Raw genomic sequence first — 19637 nt, forward strand, 5'->3', positions numbered from 1 at the left:
ATTTATTCAGCACTAATACTTGGGACTATAAATCATCTGTAAAACTGTCACAGGGATGAGGATTTGCCAGGGCTGTTCAGGCTTTCAGCCCCACAGCGGAGAGCACCAGCATTGTCCCAGTTTTCAGCCTAACAAGGCGGTGGCTTCCCCACCATAGGGGCACACCACAAGCTCTATACTACACCAAGCCATGCCCCAGCACCGGCCATTTTGTTCACCCGAGGATTACTAAAACAGAGACGCAGACGTGAGCCGAGGAAGTCATGGGCAGTAAAATACAGCCCCAGATGAGAAACACAATTACAAATCCCAAAGTAGGGGTCCTCCACAGCCACCCCATCCCACCAAGGGGACCAAAAGGAAGACACAGGCATGAGGGTGCGTCTCCCCAGGCAGTGCCGGAGAGCTGTGAGCAGACAGGCCTCAGGCAAACCCCCATGGCCCTGCCCCAGCCTCCTGCAGCTGCTAGCTGCGACAGCCCCTGCAAGGCAAAGATCAAGTGATTTAATTACTGGATGCAGATGAGTAACTGGAAGAAAAACGGACTGGAATGAGCTGTGCTCGCTGAAAGACTGAGGGACAAAAAAACCCAACAAACAAACAAACAAAAAGCATAAACCAAATCCTTATTCCACTATAACTATTAATATTAGTTAATATAATGGTTTAGGTTGGAAGGGACCTTAAAGATCGTCTAGTTCCAATCCCCCTGCCATGGGCAGGGACATCTTCCACGTTTCAGCTCTGACTTGCGGTGACACGGCCAAAACCAAAAGACGCATTTTAGCTGGGGACATCGAACCACCTGCTTGGTTTTACAAAATAATCTTTACAATTCTCCTGGGGGGTGTGTGTGGAAAAAAAGGTATAGCAAGTCTGCAATTTGGGAGACCCCCAAAAAAGAGTCTCTTCTCTGTCTCTCCCCCACATTATCTTACTGTTGTTTTAAACTATAACTGGCACATTGTTCCTCTGCCACTGGAACTGGCCCTCTCAAAGGGATGCCCTGTTACACAGCCTCCCAGAGAACTATTTGCAGCCAAACAATAGCAGCTGTTAACTTCAAAGCCTCGTTTAAACACTGACATTATTAAGGCAGAGCAATCTAAGGAGCAAACACTCCACTTGAGTCAAAGCACTTTAAAATAACATTGCCTCCGTGCTCATCCTTCCCTTTTTTCCTCCCAGATGGCCCTTTGTTTGCCTGCTCCTCGCAGCAAGACCTTCCTGCCACTTTGTCCCCCCCTCTCAGGAGATCAGGGCTACCCCCTGCCCCTGAACCCTCCCTCTGTCCTCTTCCATTTCCCCAACCCCTCTAACCACCCCAAGGAAGAGCTGGCACCTATCTTTGCTGTTGCTTTTAAAAAAGTGCTGCAAATTAAAACAAACAAACAAACAAACAAAAGTGCTCTGAAAAAAAAAAAGCACTCTGTGAGGAGGACAGGGCTTTAACCATACTGAGCTTTTTGGTAGTCGAAGCTACAGCAGGAGACATGGCTCTGCCTCCCCTGGCTCAAAGGCGAGGCCGGTCGTGGCGAGGGAGAGGGAGGCCAGTCCCAAAACCCTGCAAGTGTTGCTTCCCATTTTACTGCTGATGCAACCACATGAAGATTAATTAGAGGTCGCTTTAGGAGGCCAGCTCCTGAGTTTCGCTGCTCCATTAACATTTATGTGCATTTATAAGCACTCAGACCCTGAACAGGTCTGGAGCACGCTCCTCACAGGAACTGGAAAAATTCAGAGAGAAAAGTGTCTGTGGCCCAGGCAGCCGAGGAGGCCGCGGCAGGGCATCCGGGTGCTGAGGGCTGCCCACCACAAGATGGGTGACGCAGTCAGAGCCAACATCTCCCAAGTCACAAGCCAGCCTTGATGACCAAACCGTGGCTTCCTGTCCACACCACGGATGTGCCGCAACTCGCTGGGTGTCTGTACTCACGAAGCACATCTCGGAGAAGAAGAGGCCAATGGCACCAAGTGCACGAGTTGCAAGAGGAATGCAGACAAAGACAGAGCCCCTGGTTGAACGCCTGTCAGTGTTATCACTAGCAAACTCCCACTGTTGCATGCCTGTGGCTGCATGCAGATGTTTAGTTTGTCAGCAGGCCATAGACATAGGTATTTAGTTTGTCAGCAGGCCATAGACGTGCTTCTTAAAGGCAACACCCAGTGCTGAGGGAAGCCACCCTAGGTGGTGCCAGCAGGACTCAAAGGAGGGTACGAACCCCACTTCAGTACAGCGCAGTCGTGTCTTGGACAACACACATGCCATAATGTGAGCACAACGACAACCATCAAATAAACCCCCCCTCTGAAAAATATCAGGACCACTTCCTCATACTTGGTGTTAATTATACTGAAGTTCACAGCAGCTTTTGTTAAGAGTCTAGGCATCTGGTTTCCTCATCTGCAGCAATACACAACCCACAGGACACCGCGGATGCCCATCTGGATAAGCCCTTGCACACTTGCTCTGTACCTTTTAGGGAAACCCAGTAGTGCTTCCATTTCCTGCGCGTGGCCGACTCCACTTTCTTGTTCTTTTTGTGCACGAGGAAGTTTTTCACAGCCAGAGCGCCGGCTTTCCGTACCGTGCCCTGGGCGGCCGTCAGGAGGATGTCGGACTGCCCCGGGGAGCTGAGGGTGCCACTGCTCTGCTCGTCGCTGAGGGCAGAGCCGGCCTCCTCCAGGTTCTCGCTGTTAGTGGTGCTCATCTCCAGCTCCCGGCGGAAGTTCTCGTACACCCCCTGGCGAAGCCCATCGCCCGTCGAGCTGCTCCCGCTGTCGCTGCCAATGAAAGCCCGACTGGCCGTTGGGGAATAACTAGAGTTGGTAGCATTGGAGCGTCTAGAAAGGAGGTCGGTGTCAGTGGCTGCTCCCTCGATCCCACTGTCAGTGAACTCGCTCCCCTCGCCTGCGTTGACGTCCTAGTTGCAAGAGAGACACAGCATGAGATGAAGAGCCTGGCTGAGCCTGGCCTTCTGGAGACACCAACAGAACCCGAAATGCCCAGGTGTCACCACGTTTCTTCACACCCCCATTTTGTCTGGCATTGGAAATGCCTCATCTCTTTTTCTTCCGAAGACAAACAACGGGAAGAAAAGGTGGGGTAGGCAGAACTTCCAGTTTAGGAAAGACCAGTCACACACTCACGATTTCAGGTGGTGCCTCTACAGCCTTAGCATTTTGGAATATAAGATGCAGCATCATCTGTTTACATTAAGCTAAGTTAACAGTGCTAAAGGTTTTGCAAAAGGAGAACATATGGTAGCAAAAACTGGCAGTGTCAAGAAAAGCAGCAACCAACCAACGCATTTTGAAAAGAAAACATTGATATTGTACATTCACACCTACAAAGATACATTTTAGACATCTCAAGATTGTCATTTGCAAATTATATAACTAAAAAGGTACTTCTTTTTTCTCCTAAAAAGTTAATGTATTTGAGATTATTTCTGGTTTGTGTCACTTCTACATCACAAATCCTAATGATGGGGCAGAATCCCATGGTGATAGACCCTGCCAAAAGACCACCACAACAGAACATCCTTCCTGGTCCCCAAGAACTTGCAGTTGAAGGATCAGATGAGACAAGAATATGGCTGGCTTGAGCAAGACAGGAAACAACGAGACCGAATTCAGGTTTCGAAAGCTGAGTGGCTCAGCTTGCCCCCTGCAACAAGGCTAGTGCCTAAAGGGGCCTAACCTCTACAATCTCAGCACCCAAAGGCATCTGCAGCAGTTTTTGAAGGAGGACAAATAAAGGCCAAGCCCTGTAAGTGGAGAGAAATATCTTACGTTAGACACTCAAGAGAAGAGGAAACCAGGGAAGAAGATGCAAAGAGGTGAGATATATGGCCAAAACAACAGGAATTTCAGCCTTTACCTCTCCTGCAAGAGCAGCCGGTGCTTGATTTACAAGTTTTTAAAAAAATGAGGAGACTCTGAGAAGAGGTGGCAGAACGCAGTATTTATTTTGAGAGAAAACAAGCTGCTAGGTGTTGGTTCAAGCACCAGTTTTCTATGCATCCAAGAGCAGCTCTGCGGAAACTGAGAAACCCTCCACCGAGCTCTGCTTGAAACCTTCCTCCTGTGGAGCAAGAGCTGGATGAGGAAACCTTAGGGGGAGGGGAGGGGTGTTGCTGAATCTGACTAACTTTTAAGGCATTAATTTGCAACGGATGGGCTCATTCTTTATAAACGCCACCCCTCAAGGGAGACTTGGAGTCCAGCTGGAAGAATAAACGTTTCCTTCCCCACTCAATGAGCACAGTTATCCTAGTCAGTCTGGTTATTTAATGCAACGCATAGTGATAGACAAGCTGTTCTGGACAGGCCAATAGTCCTCTGCTCCCACCGCATGCGAACGAGCTGAGCAGGGCTTCCTGTAAGTGCAGTCATCTGCCCGTACAGAGCAGTTTTCTCAACCGCACGTTTTTTCCCTGCTGTTCCAATACACTTGTTTCTTGTAAGCCAAATACATTCCCGTTTCTTGCAGCACTGCAAAGGAGGGATATCTGGAGAGGGGAACTGGCGCTGCTCAGAAACCGATGTTTACAAAACACCACCGCAAGCGAGTTTTTGCACTCCATCACGAAAAGCTGGATGGTGCAACTTCCGATGACAGCCCTCCATCTGAGACCCCACATGTCAGGGAGCCAGGACTGGCACGGCCACTCGACGCTCACGTGCCCGAGGCACTGCCCCTCTGCCAGCACAAGCTACATGGGCATAAAACCAGAGTGCCAAAGAACCAAACTGGATCCCCCATGTTCACTGGGACAGTTATTCCCAGAGGATGCCTGGGGTTTGCATTTGTTTTCTGGGGCCTCCTTCCTTCATAAATTTTTTAATGGGAAAAAGTGTGTCATGCATATAGCATAAACAAATCTCCATTCTGCAGTGAACATTACGTAACAGTGGTAAACAGAAATTATTTGAGGTTTTGAGATTTTTACTTTAGGTTAATAATAAATATACAATCAATCTCATAATTATTTTATCCATGCAATACAAAAAGTATAACCACAATTCCAAAATTTTAGCTGTTTAGCTTTTAGGAAGCCTTTCTCATGCTTTATCTAGAATTAGTCAGTTTAAAAAAATAAAGAGTTACTAAAACAGTCCACCAACCTGAGTGAGACAGGATTTGTGATTTTGCCAGCCAGCGTATGCACAAAACTTTCTTGGTGCTTTTTAGCAGATGGAGTATTTTTTTCAAAAACAGAAGCGCACCCAGAGATGTTCAAGCACAGCACTGCAATGCAGGATCTCAAGGTTCCTTGTGCCCTGTGTGACACAGCCGCCTTCTTGCGTAACCTTGATGAGACACAGTACTAATCGCCTCAGTTTCCCTGTCCATAAATGGGGATTATACACTGATACATGGACATAATGGCTTACTATTTATAAAAAAATGAAGGGATGGAAAACTCAGAGTGAATGTTATATACATTCATGAGCTTCAATTGTAGCACATTTTGCAAATATCTTTATAATCTTTACCACAATGCAAGTGATAGGTTGGATGGGTCAAAAGATCTTTTCAGTATAATGCTGCAGCCCTGCCCCTAATCTTCCTCTGCTCCCTGCACTCCCTTTTCCTCTCTTAAATACCCCATATCAAAGACTTCTTGCCAACTGATGCAAACCCTTTGGTAGGAGGAGGGTCTCAGCATACAAAGGTCAGAACAGTTCAAAACCTACAGCCTGCTGATATTGTTCACGCTCATGAATTATGAAACGTAGCATTGAGTGAGCTTAGCACTTTCGGAAGTCCGCTGTATGAGATCGGTCTCGGGGTTAGTAGGGTTAAGAGAATTCATTGCACAGGTCTCTGACTTCTGAGTTCCTGCTGCAATGTCAGCTCATTCTCATCGGAGGGTATGAAAAGCTCTCAAGAAGCAGCCAGCATCTGCTCTGGCCATCTCACAGTGCTATAATCCACACACTGAAGGGCATTCAATTAAGAGTTCAGCAGAAAGTACAGAGGTTTAGTATCATGCTTCTGCAGAAATGTGCCAAGGCCGAAGGGGTAACACTCCCAAGCCAAGCAACAAACCATAGCAGGGTTTGATGAACACATCACTGGGGGCACAGTAATACCCCTGCAAATTTTCAAACAAGGATGCTGAAAATTAAGCATCCCAGCTCACACCCTGAGCAGCATGGCTCTCCACTGATGAGATCGATGTGGATACATGGGCCTCTAGCTTTGGTGTCCAGTTGCAAAGTACCTACTGACATGGCCACCAGAGGCTACTGTTCAGAAGCAAAGCATACATTGCATAACCTTGATGAGATCTGTTTAAAATTATTCACGTTTCCTGCTCAGATTCTCCAAGAGCCCCATGGGTGACAGCAACGTCTCTCTCCTCCAAGGAAGACTTATTACTATCCGAGGTCCATGATGGGGTGCACCACAGAGGCTTGCTAACAGGTATTTCACTCCTCGGCAGGAGTTCCCAGGCAAAGACTCTTGAGGCCAAGAGTCAACTACAGGCATGGCTCAGTCTTCCCCCCTCTGACTCTTGCCCAGCATTCCCGCGGCTCTCCACCAGGATGCCGATGGCATGTGCTAGGCACATCACAGGAGCCGAGAGACAGCTGAAGACTGCAGAATGCATGTTTCCGAAGCCCACAGTTTTGGACATTATACACATATTATCGGAAATCACCAGCACATAACTCAGGACTTGTAATTGCTATAATCAAGGGGATCTGTTTTATTTCACTGGTTAAAATCCCCCAAAAATTTCATTTAGCTCTGTGTAAGATTCAGGACACTGCACCTGATATTTTGCACCTCACCAGAGATCTTGTGTTTTGCATTTTCAGGCTGGCAAACAGCTGTCTCCACACAGAGGAATATCATCTCATCCCATGAACCAAGTGCAAGACTGGAACTAAAATCTGTGCTACCCTGCTTAGCCTTCCCACTGGTGTTTACCTAGCTTCAGGCCTGAGAAGACAAGAGGGCAAAGCAAGAAGTGGAAATCATCAAATTGGTCACACCAAGTAGAAAGCATGTAGCAACAAAAAGAAAATGTATTTCCTCCAAGACAGAGAGATGGGGGAAGTCATGGGAATAGCAGTTCTTGGCATTTTGCACATACAACAGGTCTTAGTCCATAGGGACAACAAACTGAATAAACAGGGGGCTTTGTCCCTTAGATTTAAGTTCGCCCTGTGGAAAGCAGGGAGAAAGTCACATAAAGACCATTGGCTAAAGAAGGGAACTAAACAGGCTGTAGTGACTGTGCTGCACTGTGTGCCCTGATGGGGAGGCGGTAAGCAGCAGCACAACATCCACCAGGATCTGGGATGCCTGCTGCTGCTGAAGATGACAAGAGGAGCGGCATACCTGTTGCAAATGCCCAGGGTTTATGAAAAGAGATTCAGCAGACAGTAACGGAGGGAAAGGTGGAATGCCTGATGCCAGAGAGGTACGCCACACAATGAGAAACCAGAGATGGACTGAATGGTGCCGTTGTTACCAAAAAGAACGCAGCGAGGCTCAGCAAGCAGGCTGCATGCCAGGACAGTTACAACAGCCCTAATAGCATTCAAGTGTAATGAAGTGGAATTATCCCAGCCCCATCAAATGCAGAGAACAATTTAATTGATGAACCAATTGGGTAAAATATTAGTGAAAGTATTAACAACCCACTTAAACATATGTTTTTTCCTCACATGAACACTGGGTTTCATGCAAAGCGAGACAGTGGGGAATAAAACTATAATGCAAGCTACATCAAGCTAATGTACTTGGTGCTGTAGCTTTTACATGCTCACGTGATAGTCACACCTCTGTATGTCGGCTACAGCCACATTGGTTAAAAAAATCTTGCTAGATTTAGAAGACAGACAGAAAAAAACCTTTTGCTTTAGAAAAAATGTCTATCCTCAGCTAGCAAAAAACAGGCAAAAAGTTTTGGGACAGGTTATGAGTGTCTTTGTCCCCTTGTTGAACATATTTGCTACTGGCCTCTGCTAGCAAGAGACCACCGGATGGGCTAAGCCTTGCCCAACTGTCCGGCCCACGACTGGACACATTCAGATCACTTGTAATAACGAAGCACTTCCCAAACTTCCCACCAACAGCCGTGTTAGGCACTATTAAAATGGTTTGGTGAATCACTTTCTTCTGCTTGACTGACAGCAGTGATTCATGGGCACTTTAGGCACATGGGACTGATTTAGTAGGAAAACTCTTACTTCCTTAATATAAACAGTTCCTTATGTAGTTAATACTTCTTTCTAAATTAACCATTATATTAAAAGTACTCGTTAGTAAAAGACGACTCAGTGGGTTTTTTTCTTAGAAGGGTTTCCCTCCAAGAGAATACAAATCCTCTGTTCCCCATCCTGTTTAGCAACAGAGCAATAAGGTGTTCACATTCAGCAACAGCCTGAAATTGCACATAACCCGTCTGGTTGCTAGTTAGGCAAGCACCACAGAATATATTTAAAATAGATGGGTAAGCAGCCTGATGGTTTGCATGCTTTTATGTGCCTAGAGTCTCTTTGAAGCTCCTACGTAGAAAAAGATTGGCCTGATAAGTGTCTTTCCTTTCTTTTCAGTACTGACTCTACCATCATTTAATGGTCAAGATGGTCTGTTAAGGTATGACTTGCTCCAAATCGAAATCGTGTCCTTTCTCCAGAGTAACTTGAACACTTGGTAATGAATGCATTGGACGATTTATCTGTCTTGAAAAGAGTCAAAACATTCCAAGAAGCAAGATAAATCATAACTTGTGATTGAAACTGGAGTGGGAAAAATGGTTTCAAAGCTGCAATAGACAAACACAAAAGCAACGCCATAGCTCGTTCTGTCTGGGGGAATGGAGTTTTGAAGAGCGTTACAAACATACCAAATCCTGTCTCATAACTCACTGTAGAGTCAGAGACATTATAATAATGACATGAAGAGATCTGCTACCACAGCAACGAACAAAGCCCCTAAAACCGATGCTGGGAGTTGCTAGGAAAGAAGATTGTGAAGATATCTGCAGGCCTGTGTACAGCAGGACAATACTATATAAGAACTAGCCAGGATGCACCAGACTGACAGCCACAAACCAACACGGGCCAACTGCAGTTTTCTGTTCGATTGGTTGGGTCTTGTTTACACCTCCTAGGAGGACTACCAAGTCCAGCAAGGTACAGTTGCAAGCCAACTGCAATTTGTATGCGGATACCAGACTGAGGTGCTGGATTTGTTACCTTTGGGAATTCAAAGAGATCAGATACTGATACGTACAAGCAGCTTTGGTTCCTACTTCTGTGCACTAACTGCACTAGTGCATCAGTTCTTCAGACATCTGAAAGAATCAAAATTAAAAAAAAAACCAACAACTAAACCCTTACATGTGTTATTAAAGCTGCTCGGAGTGGTTTAATAAGCAAGCAGGTTTTGGCCATGGTTTTCTGAAATCAAATTTACTCCTGACAAAACGGGTATTAGCCTAGACCTCTAGATATTTCTCCTACCAGTAAGCTTCACTCTTATTATGAAAGGATGAATCACAGTCACAGGTTTCTGGGCAATAAACCCTGGGAAAGTCTTAAGGCATGGATTTCAATGGATTTTGGTTCCAGGATTCCTTTGTGAACTTAGTGTTGGTGAATGCTATACAGTGTAATTTGGCACCTTGGAAAGACAGACAAGGTACCGGGTGCCAGGCACCCAGAAGATACTTGAATATAGGAAGGAGATGTGCATCTCCTTTGTTCCTGCAGGACAGGCACCAACGTATCAAGCATCCATCAACCCCATTTCCTTTGCAGGCAACTCTGACTGATACATACGGCTGTTACCTCAGTATTACACTTGGTTCCTTTGCTCCATATTAAGTTACCACGTTATCTGGGTGCTTCTAACACAGGGGTTGGGAACATTTTTGGTTCACTGACACCCCAGACATTTTCCAGCTAATATGCGGTCCCTTCCAGAAAGATCATCTCTGTAGACCACCATGCTTCCCCAAGGAGCCTGGTTTTCTTAGTTGACTTAGATACCTTAAAGGAAAAATATGGACCTACAGGGACTCCTGCAGCAGTCAGGAAAGTACAACCCCAGAGGACTTGTCAGCTGTGAGATAGAAAATGCTGAAAATGAAACTGTCCCCCATAAAGCTGCAGGGAAATACATAGGACAGCTTTACCCATCTCTGCAAGGTACTGTGCGGAGCTCTTCACTGACTCAGGACAGTTCTGGCATCAGTTTGTGCTCTGTTCATGTTCAGAAAGTTAGTTTTGCATCCCTAAGAGCTAAAGTATTGGGTAAAGGGAAGGGGGAGGATGTTTTGATTTTGCTTTTTAATAACATGAGCGAAATCCAAGCCTGCGAGATAATGCATGAAGGACAAGAGGGCCCTTAGCAGGAAACAGCACAAAGCACTACCATGGGACCTGAGCACACCAGCTCTTCCCTGGCTTTAGCGCTGACTTTTAAGGGGTGCTAAAGTATATAATATCGCAAACGAGAATCATCCTATAATCCAGTAAAGCCTCTTGCAGTGTGGTCTCTGCGCACAGCTTCCGACACCTGCGCAGATCTGCGGTGGACACCCGCTTTCCATCCCCACCAGTGGGAGGAAGTCTCAATTCTTGAGTGCTGCAGTGTTTAATCCCTCTGTTCCCAAATGATACACTGAGGACCCCCCAAAACTTACCTTGCTTTCATCTCAGTGGACCACCCAGATGAAGAAAGTTTCTAGAGGGATTGAGCTAACCATAAACTAATGCAAGCAGCCTAACCAGGCTTGAGTTAAACAAATGGCAACATGCCCAACCAAAATCCTCGAAATAAAATAGAGGGTTAGGTTACTTTTTGTTCGCTCAATGCCAAGAAGAGGCAATTCTTCCTGAGAAATGTAATAGAGGGGACAGAAGTGGAGAAGAGGGAAAGCTCCTAGAACAGCAGCTTGAAATCAAAACGTATCATCTGGGAGGTGTTCACCTGAACAATCACCTAACTTAAAGGAGCGGGGAAATGTTTGCACAGGATCACACGCTGAAGCTCTCTGAAAAGAAATGTTTCAGTGGACCACTTCACTGGAAAGGATCACTGCTGCAAATTGCATCCATCTAAGCACAGCCCAGCAAACAAGCAGCTGGGGCAACCTGTCTGTGATTTTTAAGTGGAAAGTACTTGAGACTAAAAACATGCAGTGTATCAAGCTTTACAGAGAATACAATTATTGCCAATGGTACAAGCACTTCAGAAGTATAAATGACAAAGTCCTACTGTTTAAAAAAAGACATGCCTGAATGGAGCGAGATCAGGTATCAGGACTGCAGATTTGCTTTCCATTGACTTCAGACCAAGAGCGAAGGAAGAAAAACAAATTAAGATCTTAGAAAGAGTATCAAAATATTTGCCAGCGCAGACCAAAACACTCATTTTCACATGCTCCTTTCCCTGGCAATATTGGGGCAGAGTTGTGTGCTCCGAAGGGAGTGACTGCTATTTGCTTTAAAATATCCTGAATAGGCAATACCTGATCTAATCTCACCCATCTGGAAAGGTCAGTCTGGTGACAGAGCAGGGAAAACCTCTGAGTTCAGGTCTGAAGCCCTCTATTCAAGCTTTCCCCCAGGCTCGTGCTAAATCCACTTCCAGTTAGCCAGGCTATAAACACCTCATTTGGTCTGGGCATTAAATGGGTCTGGTCATTCAGACACACTGAAAGCTGTCACCCTGGCAGCCAGCAGGACCCAAGATGTGGATTCACAAGCAGCTTATACCAGTGCAAGCTTGGGCTGCCACCAAAAAGAGCGGTTACCCCTTCTCCCCCACCCCAAGCCCATTTCCACCCCTTCCTTTAACTTGGTGCTCTGTGGCTAGTAGCTGAAAACAGAGATGTTTGGGTTTAATAGAGTTGTTTGCCTGGAGGCTCAGTAAGACCAGCTGACCAGTGCTCTTAGGTGGGATTCAGCCCTTTGAGTCACCCGAGCCAAACCGTCCGACTCAAGGATCTCTTGCTTTTGGAGATTCGGAGCATGGTCCAGGCTATATCTGAGACCTTGGGAATAACCACCTGAAAGGCACTATGAGACTGCATGAACAGGGGCTCGAATTAGTGAGATGCACACTACTGCAGAAAACCAGCAACATCTTACTTTTAGGCACTTACTAAACTATGTGTTGTTAATTATAATTTAATGATACACGACTTTGTCTTTATTTCTTTCCTCGATTCCATCTGGAGCCAAGCAACTAAGACTAAAGGTCTGGGACAATCTGATTAAGAATCATATTTACGGTGAATATAGCTATGTTTTCCAGACTACAGACTGAGATGTACAGAATTACTTCAATAGGAGTTGCTGAAGACACGCTGCCTGGAAAAGCAATGACCAAGGAGGGCTATAAGAGCAGGCTGTAAGGTCACAAGTGTTATGTAGAGAGTGAACAGGATGCAGTGGAAGCCAGAAGGAGAAAATTATTTCAGAAAAGAGAATTCATGAGGGATAGGTCAAGCCGACGGTCTTGGATGCATTCCTCGCTCAGGAAGACTCAAATCACTAATTTTCTGGAATTGGAAAGAATGGCCTAAAGGAAAGTTCACCCCGTACTTTCCCCGTTTCTTTCTTTTCCTGAGCACTTGGTATTTGGGGAACAAGGTACTGGGCTGGATGGTGCTTTCATGTGACTGACCCAGTGTGGTCCTTTTACATTTTGAGGTTATGTCCTCTATGCCACAAAACCATTTGTGAAAAAGTTTTACACAACTTAAAAACAAGTATCAGCTCTCTGGAGTGTAGCCATCCTACATAACGTAATGAAACACTATAACCTGTTATAAAATTCCCTGAGATAGTAAAAAAATAGTATCGACTGGAAAGATACTCTAATTTTAGACTGGTTTCTCTGTATGTCCTGATCTAATTCCCACAAAAACCTTGGTTTCATCTCCTGCATATTCTGCAAAATTTTTTCATACAGGATATTTTTTTTTTTAAGGCTTGAGATCCCAAATTCCTTCAGGCTACCTACAAAGGCCTAAAAATAGTAACGAACTTGAAAATCGGACAGAAGGGGATTTAACGCGCCAAGGACATAGCCTGGGGTTGGCGCTGAAGGAAGTGCAGTTTCCAAGTCAGGCAGGCAGGAAGCTTATTCACTCTCCCCCTGCTCAGCTTCACAACAAACACTGGAGCGAAGACACTGTAAAAAAACTTTGCTTTTCCTACAGAATCCAGGGACATCTTCTTGCTGCTCCTTCTCAAAAGTTATGTAAAAAACCTGGAGCGCACCATTGTAATGCTAACGCTGGAACTGAGCTTTCCGGAAGAAATCACAAACTGGGCTATCAAGCTCAGAGAGGAATGAGCCACCCTTCTCATATGTGAGTGGTCGACCACGCAGAAATGCTTTGGCCACAGTGTCTCCTTGAATTTTAACACACACAGGAATCAGATCATGCTCTAAATACTGCTTGTAAAACACCATCACTTCCCTAGAAAATACAGTCCACCTATAGCTTCACACCTCCAAGGGACTACTCCTAATGTCTTCCCCACAAAGTAAATACCAGCCCCAGAAGCCCATGGAGGTCTCTGGCTTCAATGGCCACTGCCATCACCACCTTGACCATCATGAAAACCAGATGGGGAGGAGCAGGACCTGCAGAGCCTGAGCCAGCATCAAGTAGGGCTGTCTCATGCTGATCCGCAGCAGACACCCATGAACAGACACGCTGCTGGAGACACAGCCTGGCAATCAGTTTGCTGTGTGATCCCAACGTCTTCTGTGCACGCAGGATGACTTCACCCAACTGTAGCAGGGTCGAAATGTAAAAAGAGGTTCATGCCCTACACGAGGCTGTATCTCCCACATTTGATGGTCTAAAGAAAAGAACAGTAAGAAATTATCCACAGAGAGGGAACATGGAATAAGGACATGGCAAGATGGGCTTGGAAGTGGCACAAAACCATATCTCAAGGTTACCATTCCCTAATTCCCCTCCTGAAACTTCAATTACGGCTCACAACAGCAGGGGAGCATGTTGTTAGAGTCGCCTCTGAACATCCACAAGGAGGAGGAGGAGGGAGTCTCCCGCAGGCAGATGTTTAGCTGCAAGCAGGACACAACAGGGCCATTTCACAAAAATCTGGATCCCAACAAGCAGGTTGTAGAATCCTGGGGATCTCACAACCCACAGTAAGAACAAGCTGTATCCAACCGGAGCATGTCTCTCTTCAAGCAAAAATGGGTGAAAATGTCAGCCAATTAAGCTTTTTCCACCTACATCACATCAGCTCCAAAAGCCAAACAGGATCCTAGCAGAGCTCCCCGGGAAGTCTCGCTTCAGCAGATCTGAACCCTTAATGTTAAAATGTTACGAAAAACAGAACTGCTGCGTGGGTGCCCCAAAGCCACCCTGTGAATATTAATCGCCTGTGCATATTGAATATAATTGTCTCTCCAGTATTAAAAAGCTCTCCTTCTCAATTAGTGGAAAGTGACTCCCACAATTCAATTTAAGGTTTAAATTTGGAAGGGAGAGATTTTCTTTTCTTTTTTTTTTCCTTTTCCTTTAATATAAGCCACGTACTTATAAAGAACCCTTGGATAAGGCATTATAACAAAACACATACAGCTGTGATTCTGGCATCTCCTTTCTGTGATACATTCAAGGATGTATATTCCCAGTAGCAGTGGTCAGCACACCACAAAAATTATAGCTGCTGACAACTTCTAATAAATTTTGCCTGTGTAGAAAATACAATGATGTACATATACCTGAACATGCAGGTAACAGTGGCTGGATTCAGGAATCAAACACAAGGGCACAAATCCATTACCGTGGTCTCAGACTTACACTGCGCTTGGTCTCTCCTGCTTTCAGGGACCTCTTTCGGAACTCGACTAGTCAAAAGCTACCTACAAGAAGCCATCAGGACCTTTCAGTATTTCTAGCACCAGGGCAGGTGAGACTAAAAAATCATGCAAATATCCCAGCTATGACTCTCCAAAAACTGAAAAAAAGCCCACTGGCAAATACAAACCCAAATTCTAGTGAGCATGGGAAACAGTGATCTGGGCAGAAACCTCACTCCTGGCTATGAGGCTCGATTAGGTGACTTTGAACAAGGGAGCTATTCTGCACTGTTAAATAATACAGGAACAGTGACAAGTCACTGGCCTGGAGGTCAAGAGGGAAAACTGTGTCCGACACCATCTTTCACTTGGCCTTGGGTCACCTTTGTGTGGTGCCCCTGTGGCCCTAAGACATAACTATTATTTTGTGGGATCAGGATGGGGGGAGGCAGTTCAAAAGGCTGGAAAAAAACATGCAAGTTTTGCCTCAGTCCACTGAATTGTTTTTATAGCATGAAATGTTTTACAGCATGAGGACATATATAGCAGGCTCTGGGGCAATGCTCAAGGTGGTCATCAAAGAGTGTGAAGCCCATTAAGAAAGTGTTGAAAGACTAGGGAGGGAAGAGGGAAACAAAATTCCCCAAACTGTGATGAAGTACCGGCTGGCACAGGCAAACGCAGTGCCGAGGAGCACATTAACAGCAAAGCAGTAAGGGCATCAGCTCTACATCTCAGCTTCCACCATCTCAGATAGGGTAACCATCATGCTCTACTTCTTCACACCAGGGGTGTCGAGTAAAGTGCTGAGATATTGTCAGACTGAGGACCTGGTACAGACACAGATTGGTAGTCTTCCTCCTCTCACCCTATCCAAAGCCACCTAATCAGGTTCACCAAGGAACTAGTCCTTTCACTTCATGTGCAAATTTGGACTTCCTTTTTGCTCTATCTATCAAACATATAATGACAGTCATTTCCCTAAGCTTGTTAAAGGTAGGCTTGGGCTAACATGACTTCATTGCTGACAAGTATCTTATACTTACTATATGCTGCTTAGAACGAATTTTGACCTTTCCAAAGCTTTAATTTTGTTGAATTTATAGGTGATAGTAATCACTGTCGAGACTCCTTATAGCCACCATCTCCAAGCTCAGGAGATAGATCTAGTGAAGCTAGTCCCACAAAGTGATTTCCCTGGTATAGCTGAGGCCTTTGCAAAATGCTATGCATATTCGTGACTTTCACCAAGTGCCTCAGAGGAATCTTCTCAATGCCGAGACAGGCACCAAGAAGAAAAACAAATGTTTCGCTGTTCACCAGCGACACTGCTCTCTTTTTCTTAAATACATTTGAAAGAGGGCTGGAGGCAGCAGTTGCACCTAACAATCTTCATGAAAGCTGTTATGTTCAAGGCTGCCAAGTAACATCCTTTTTTTTTTGGTTGTTGTTGTTCTCTTGCTTTTTATCCTGCACTGCCTTGATGGAGCACCAAAGGGTTTCTGCGCTTGCACCGTAAAAATACCTCCTCAAATAAAGAGCTGATTTTGAAGTATAAAGCTGCTGTTGTGGGATGCTGCAGCATCTGTTTTAGCATGTCATTTTTATATTTAGAAGCAGCGTATCTCCAGAGATCAAGCACAGCCAGTAAATCACTCAGCAACCCCTTCCCATCAGCTCTCACAAGTCAGTGCCAGCTGACGGAGGGGACACACACACATGCACGCTCCTCTCGCCCTCCAACAGCCCTCCACACCTCCACAGCCCTGCAACCTCCTCCGCAGCACGCTGCAACCTGCCCAACATCTCTAACGCTGGTGTCCTGCCCACAGCTCAGCTCGGCAGCAGGACACGAGCCTGCTGGCCTCCGACCTTGATGCGACGTGCTGCTTTTTTCTTTTTCTGGGTCACACGGCGCGGTGTGTGTATGGCTGCATGGCATATGTAGGAGAAACCATGCAATAAAATCAGGGGAGCCGCTGAAGCATGCAATCTGGTGCACAGCCCTGACCTGCGCCGCTGGACTGTTCTGTCTGTGTCCCCTGGCCATGTTTCCGAGCCGGTGCCTACAGCTCAAAAACAGTGGATGTAAAAAACGCCACAGCCAGCGTCTTCCATTAGGCAGCTGGACCACTGCTCAGAGAAGGTCCATCAAGCCAGCTGAATGAACTTCAACTGAGTGCAGCATGCCCGCGATGTGTATGCCACAGGCAGCTTGTACAGGTGGGCAGGATTTATAGCTCCTCTATCCCACCTTTAAGAGTGGTCTGCCACTTATGTAAGCAGAATTGCTGTGTGCAGCACACGGCAGTGCTGTGTAACTTCATCAGGCAGAACATGGCCAAGAACAGCAGGGCAAAACATAATAAAGACCCAACAGCAGCCATGAAAGCAAAAGTCACAGGAGTGATGTTCGGAGGGTGTGAGAGGCACCAGATAGAAAAGCTCATCTTGGCTCTGTGCTGTCTATTAAAGAAGGATAAAGGATGAAGGGTATGATGTCCTCCTTGGCTAGGAGAAGCAGCATCTCCTCCATACATCCCCCATGGTTTTTCAGTTTACAGCAGGTGAGCGCCACAGCTTGCAGGACTGGCAGTGTCCTGGGAGGTAACAGCACCGTTTCTGGGTGATGTTTTGCACAAATGTGAATGACAGGTAATTAGAAGAGTGAAATTTCAGCCCAGCAAATGTTTACCATGGAGAGGAGGAGAAACACTCTCAGGTTTTTTCTCTGCTTCCAGCCACGAGAGCCGAGGAGTGCTTGCACATGTACAGGCAAGGGAGGGTGATGGGACAGGGAGGGCAGAGAGAGGAGACACAACCAATGTGTGCAAGCTCCCCAAGTGGAGTGATTGGTTTTGGCAGCTACTCTGGGAAAAAAGGCACTGTCAGCACTGCAAAACACGCAAGAAAATCTTTAGCTGGCAAATGCAGATTTATCTTTTCCAGAGGCGGTGAAGAGTGGAAAAGGCCCAAAGTTGCAGATAAGGAAGAGAGCAGTGACGGGATCAAGCCAGCTTCGGAGACCAGCTAGTTCAGCTCTCTCCTGGATACAGCCTCTCTTTGGAAGGGGGGTGTTGAAGGAAAACAGAGCCTGGAAGAACCTGGAATAGCGTTACCTACAGACACAACTTAGCTTCCATTTTACACAGAATAAAACTGCCTTACCTGAGTAGTTTTTGCCCTTCTGCCTTGCATGCTGTTACTATGGCTAACTTGTGGGTTGGTGGCCCCTTCGGAAAGGCAGTGGGATTTCCTACAGGGCAGTGTATTGTAATTACTGTAGGAAGGCGCATCCTCAGCAGTAACTGATGCCATCTTATGGCTCCCGATATCTGGGATGTCGGACACTAAATTCCGGCAGTACCCTCCAAAGGCGTTTCGCGGGCCTCCGTTGATGGTAGCGCTCGGGGTTTTGGGGGAATACAAGTCGCTCATAGAGTTGGCACGCTGGCAGGCAACCAGTGGCTGGGGGCTGCCGCTGGCCTCTGTCCCCCGTGTGGCCTCAGCATCCTTCTCCTCGGCCAAGCCCAGGATTTCCTCGTTGCTTGTTAAATGCTCCTGGCTGAGGTCAGAAAGCGAAAACTCCAGGCTGTCCTCACGCCAGATGTCAGCAGATTTGGAGCGCTTCTTCTTGAAGCTGGCCGTCTCCATGAAATTTGTCCCGTTGGCCGCGTATCGATGCGACCTCCCATCACCCTCTGCCAGGAATGGCGGCTCGTCCCCGTAGAGCCTGCTCTCCTCTGAGTCGGGCATGCTCTGGACGGATGCAGTGGTGAGGACGGTGCTGCTGTCCACGCTGGGAGTGACGGAGGAATCGGTGTGGTAGGAAACGGGCCGCAGGCCCATGTCCACACGGTCCACCCAGATGGGGCTTCCAAAGTCCTCTAGGTTGGCTTCCTGGGCAAAGGGCTCCAGGCCATTCTCTGCCAGGGACTGGGGGATGCTGGGGGTGCTGCTGGAGCGGGTGCTCACTTCCGAGTTACGGTGGATAATTTTTCCGGAAGAAGCGTGCCGCGTCCGGCGAGAGGCTTTATTGGAGAGGCGAAGCGAGCGGGAAGTGTGCTTGCGGCCCAGGCTGGTGTGCTTGTCTCCGTAGAAGGCGTGCTCCACACTCTGGCTCTCCGCGTTTCCCATGGTGTCACAGTCTACAAGGGGAGAGAGCAGGAACCGTTAAAGACGGCAACCAAACATGCAGGCAAGAAAACACATCGACGCCCCAGTACACCCAAAAAGAGCTTAAGAGCTTTTTTTGTTTGGGTTTGTTGTTTTGTTTTTTTTTTTTTTAATAAACCTGTCCTGAAACCTTCACCACTGCTTCCACTGGGTCTCACAGGACATGCTTTAACAGCAGCAACTAATCTCACAGAATTAATTAAGGGAGCCAGTGACCATACCAACAAATTTATAAACACAACTCAGTTAAATCACTATGTAGGAAAAAGCCAGACAATAGCTATGCTGATGTAAATGAGGAATGTAGAAGAGGGAAGGATTGAGCCTTGAAGCTTGGTGTGAACTGGAGACAGTTTACCATCAAAGTCCACTGGCAATCTCAGCTCTGCACACATTTAACATTATGACTCTTAGCATCAGCTTCGCAATTCCAGCCAACGCTACAAACTCCAAAAATCAACAGCTATTGTTTATCTGCATGTAACAAGATGCCAAAAAGTAGATGGATATACACCTTTATCTGAGATTTCACTTTTTCTTTGCTAGGAACTGCGAATTGAAGCACCAAATAGCAAAGTACAAATTCAACTGTTCGGTAGCGTGCTAATGATAGGTTTGATTTCTGGAACAA

The 19637-nt window shown here is 46.4% G+C and overlaps 1 protein-coding gene across 4 annotated transcripts in view; it reads right to left on the reverse strand.

Moving 5' to 3' along the window:
- TIAM1 (TIAM Rac1 associated GEF 1) overlaps positions 1–18967 on the reverse strand; it is a gene marked incomplete at its 5' end in the record, with an annotated part of 83064 nt that extends 64097 nt beyond the window's left edge. For all 4 annotated transcript variants that reach the window (XM_082491480.1, XM_082491479.1, XM_082491478.1 and 1 more), the window contains 2 exons: positions 2477–2924; positions 17999–18967. In XM_082491480.1, the coding sequence (XP_082347606.1) occupies positions 2477–2924; positions 17999–18967 (1417 nt within the window). The remainder of the gene's footprint in view (positions 1–2476; positions 2925–17998) is intronic.
- Positions 18968–19637: the final 670 nt, after the last annotated feature.

Source organism: Vanellus vanellus, assembly GCF_965231255.1.
Source record: "Vanellus vanellus genome assembly, chromosome: 1".
Classification (NCBI taxonomy): domain Eukaryota; kingdom Metazoa; phylum Chordata; class Aves; order Charadriiformes; family Charadriidae; genus Vanellus; species Vanellus vanellus.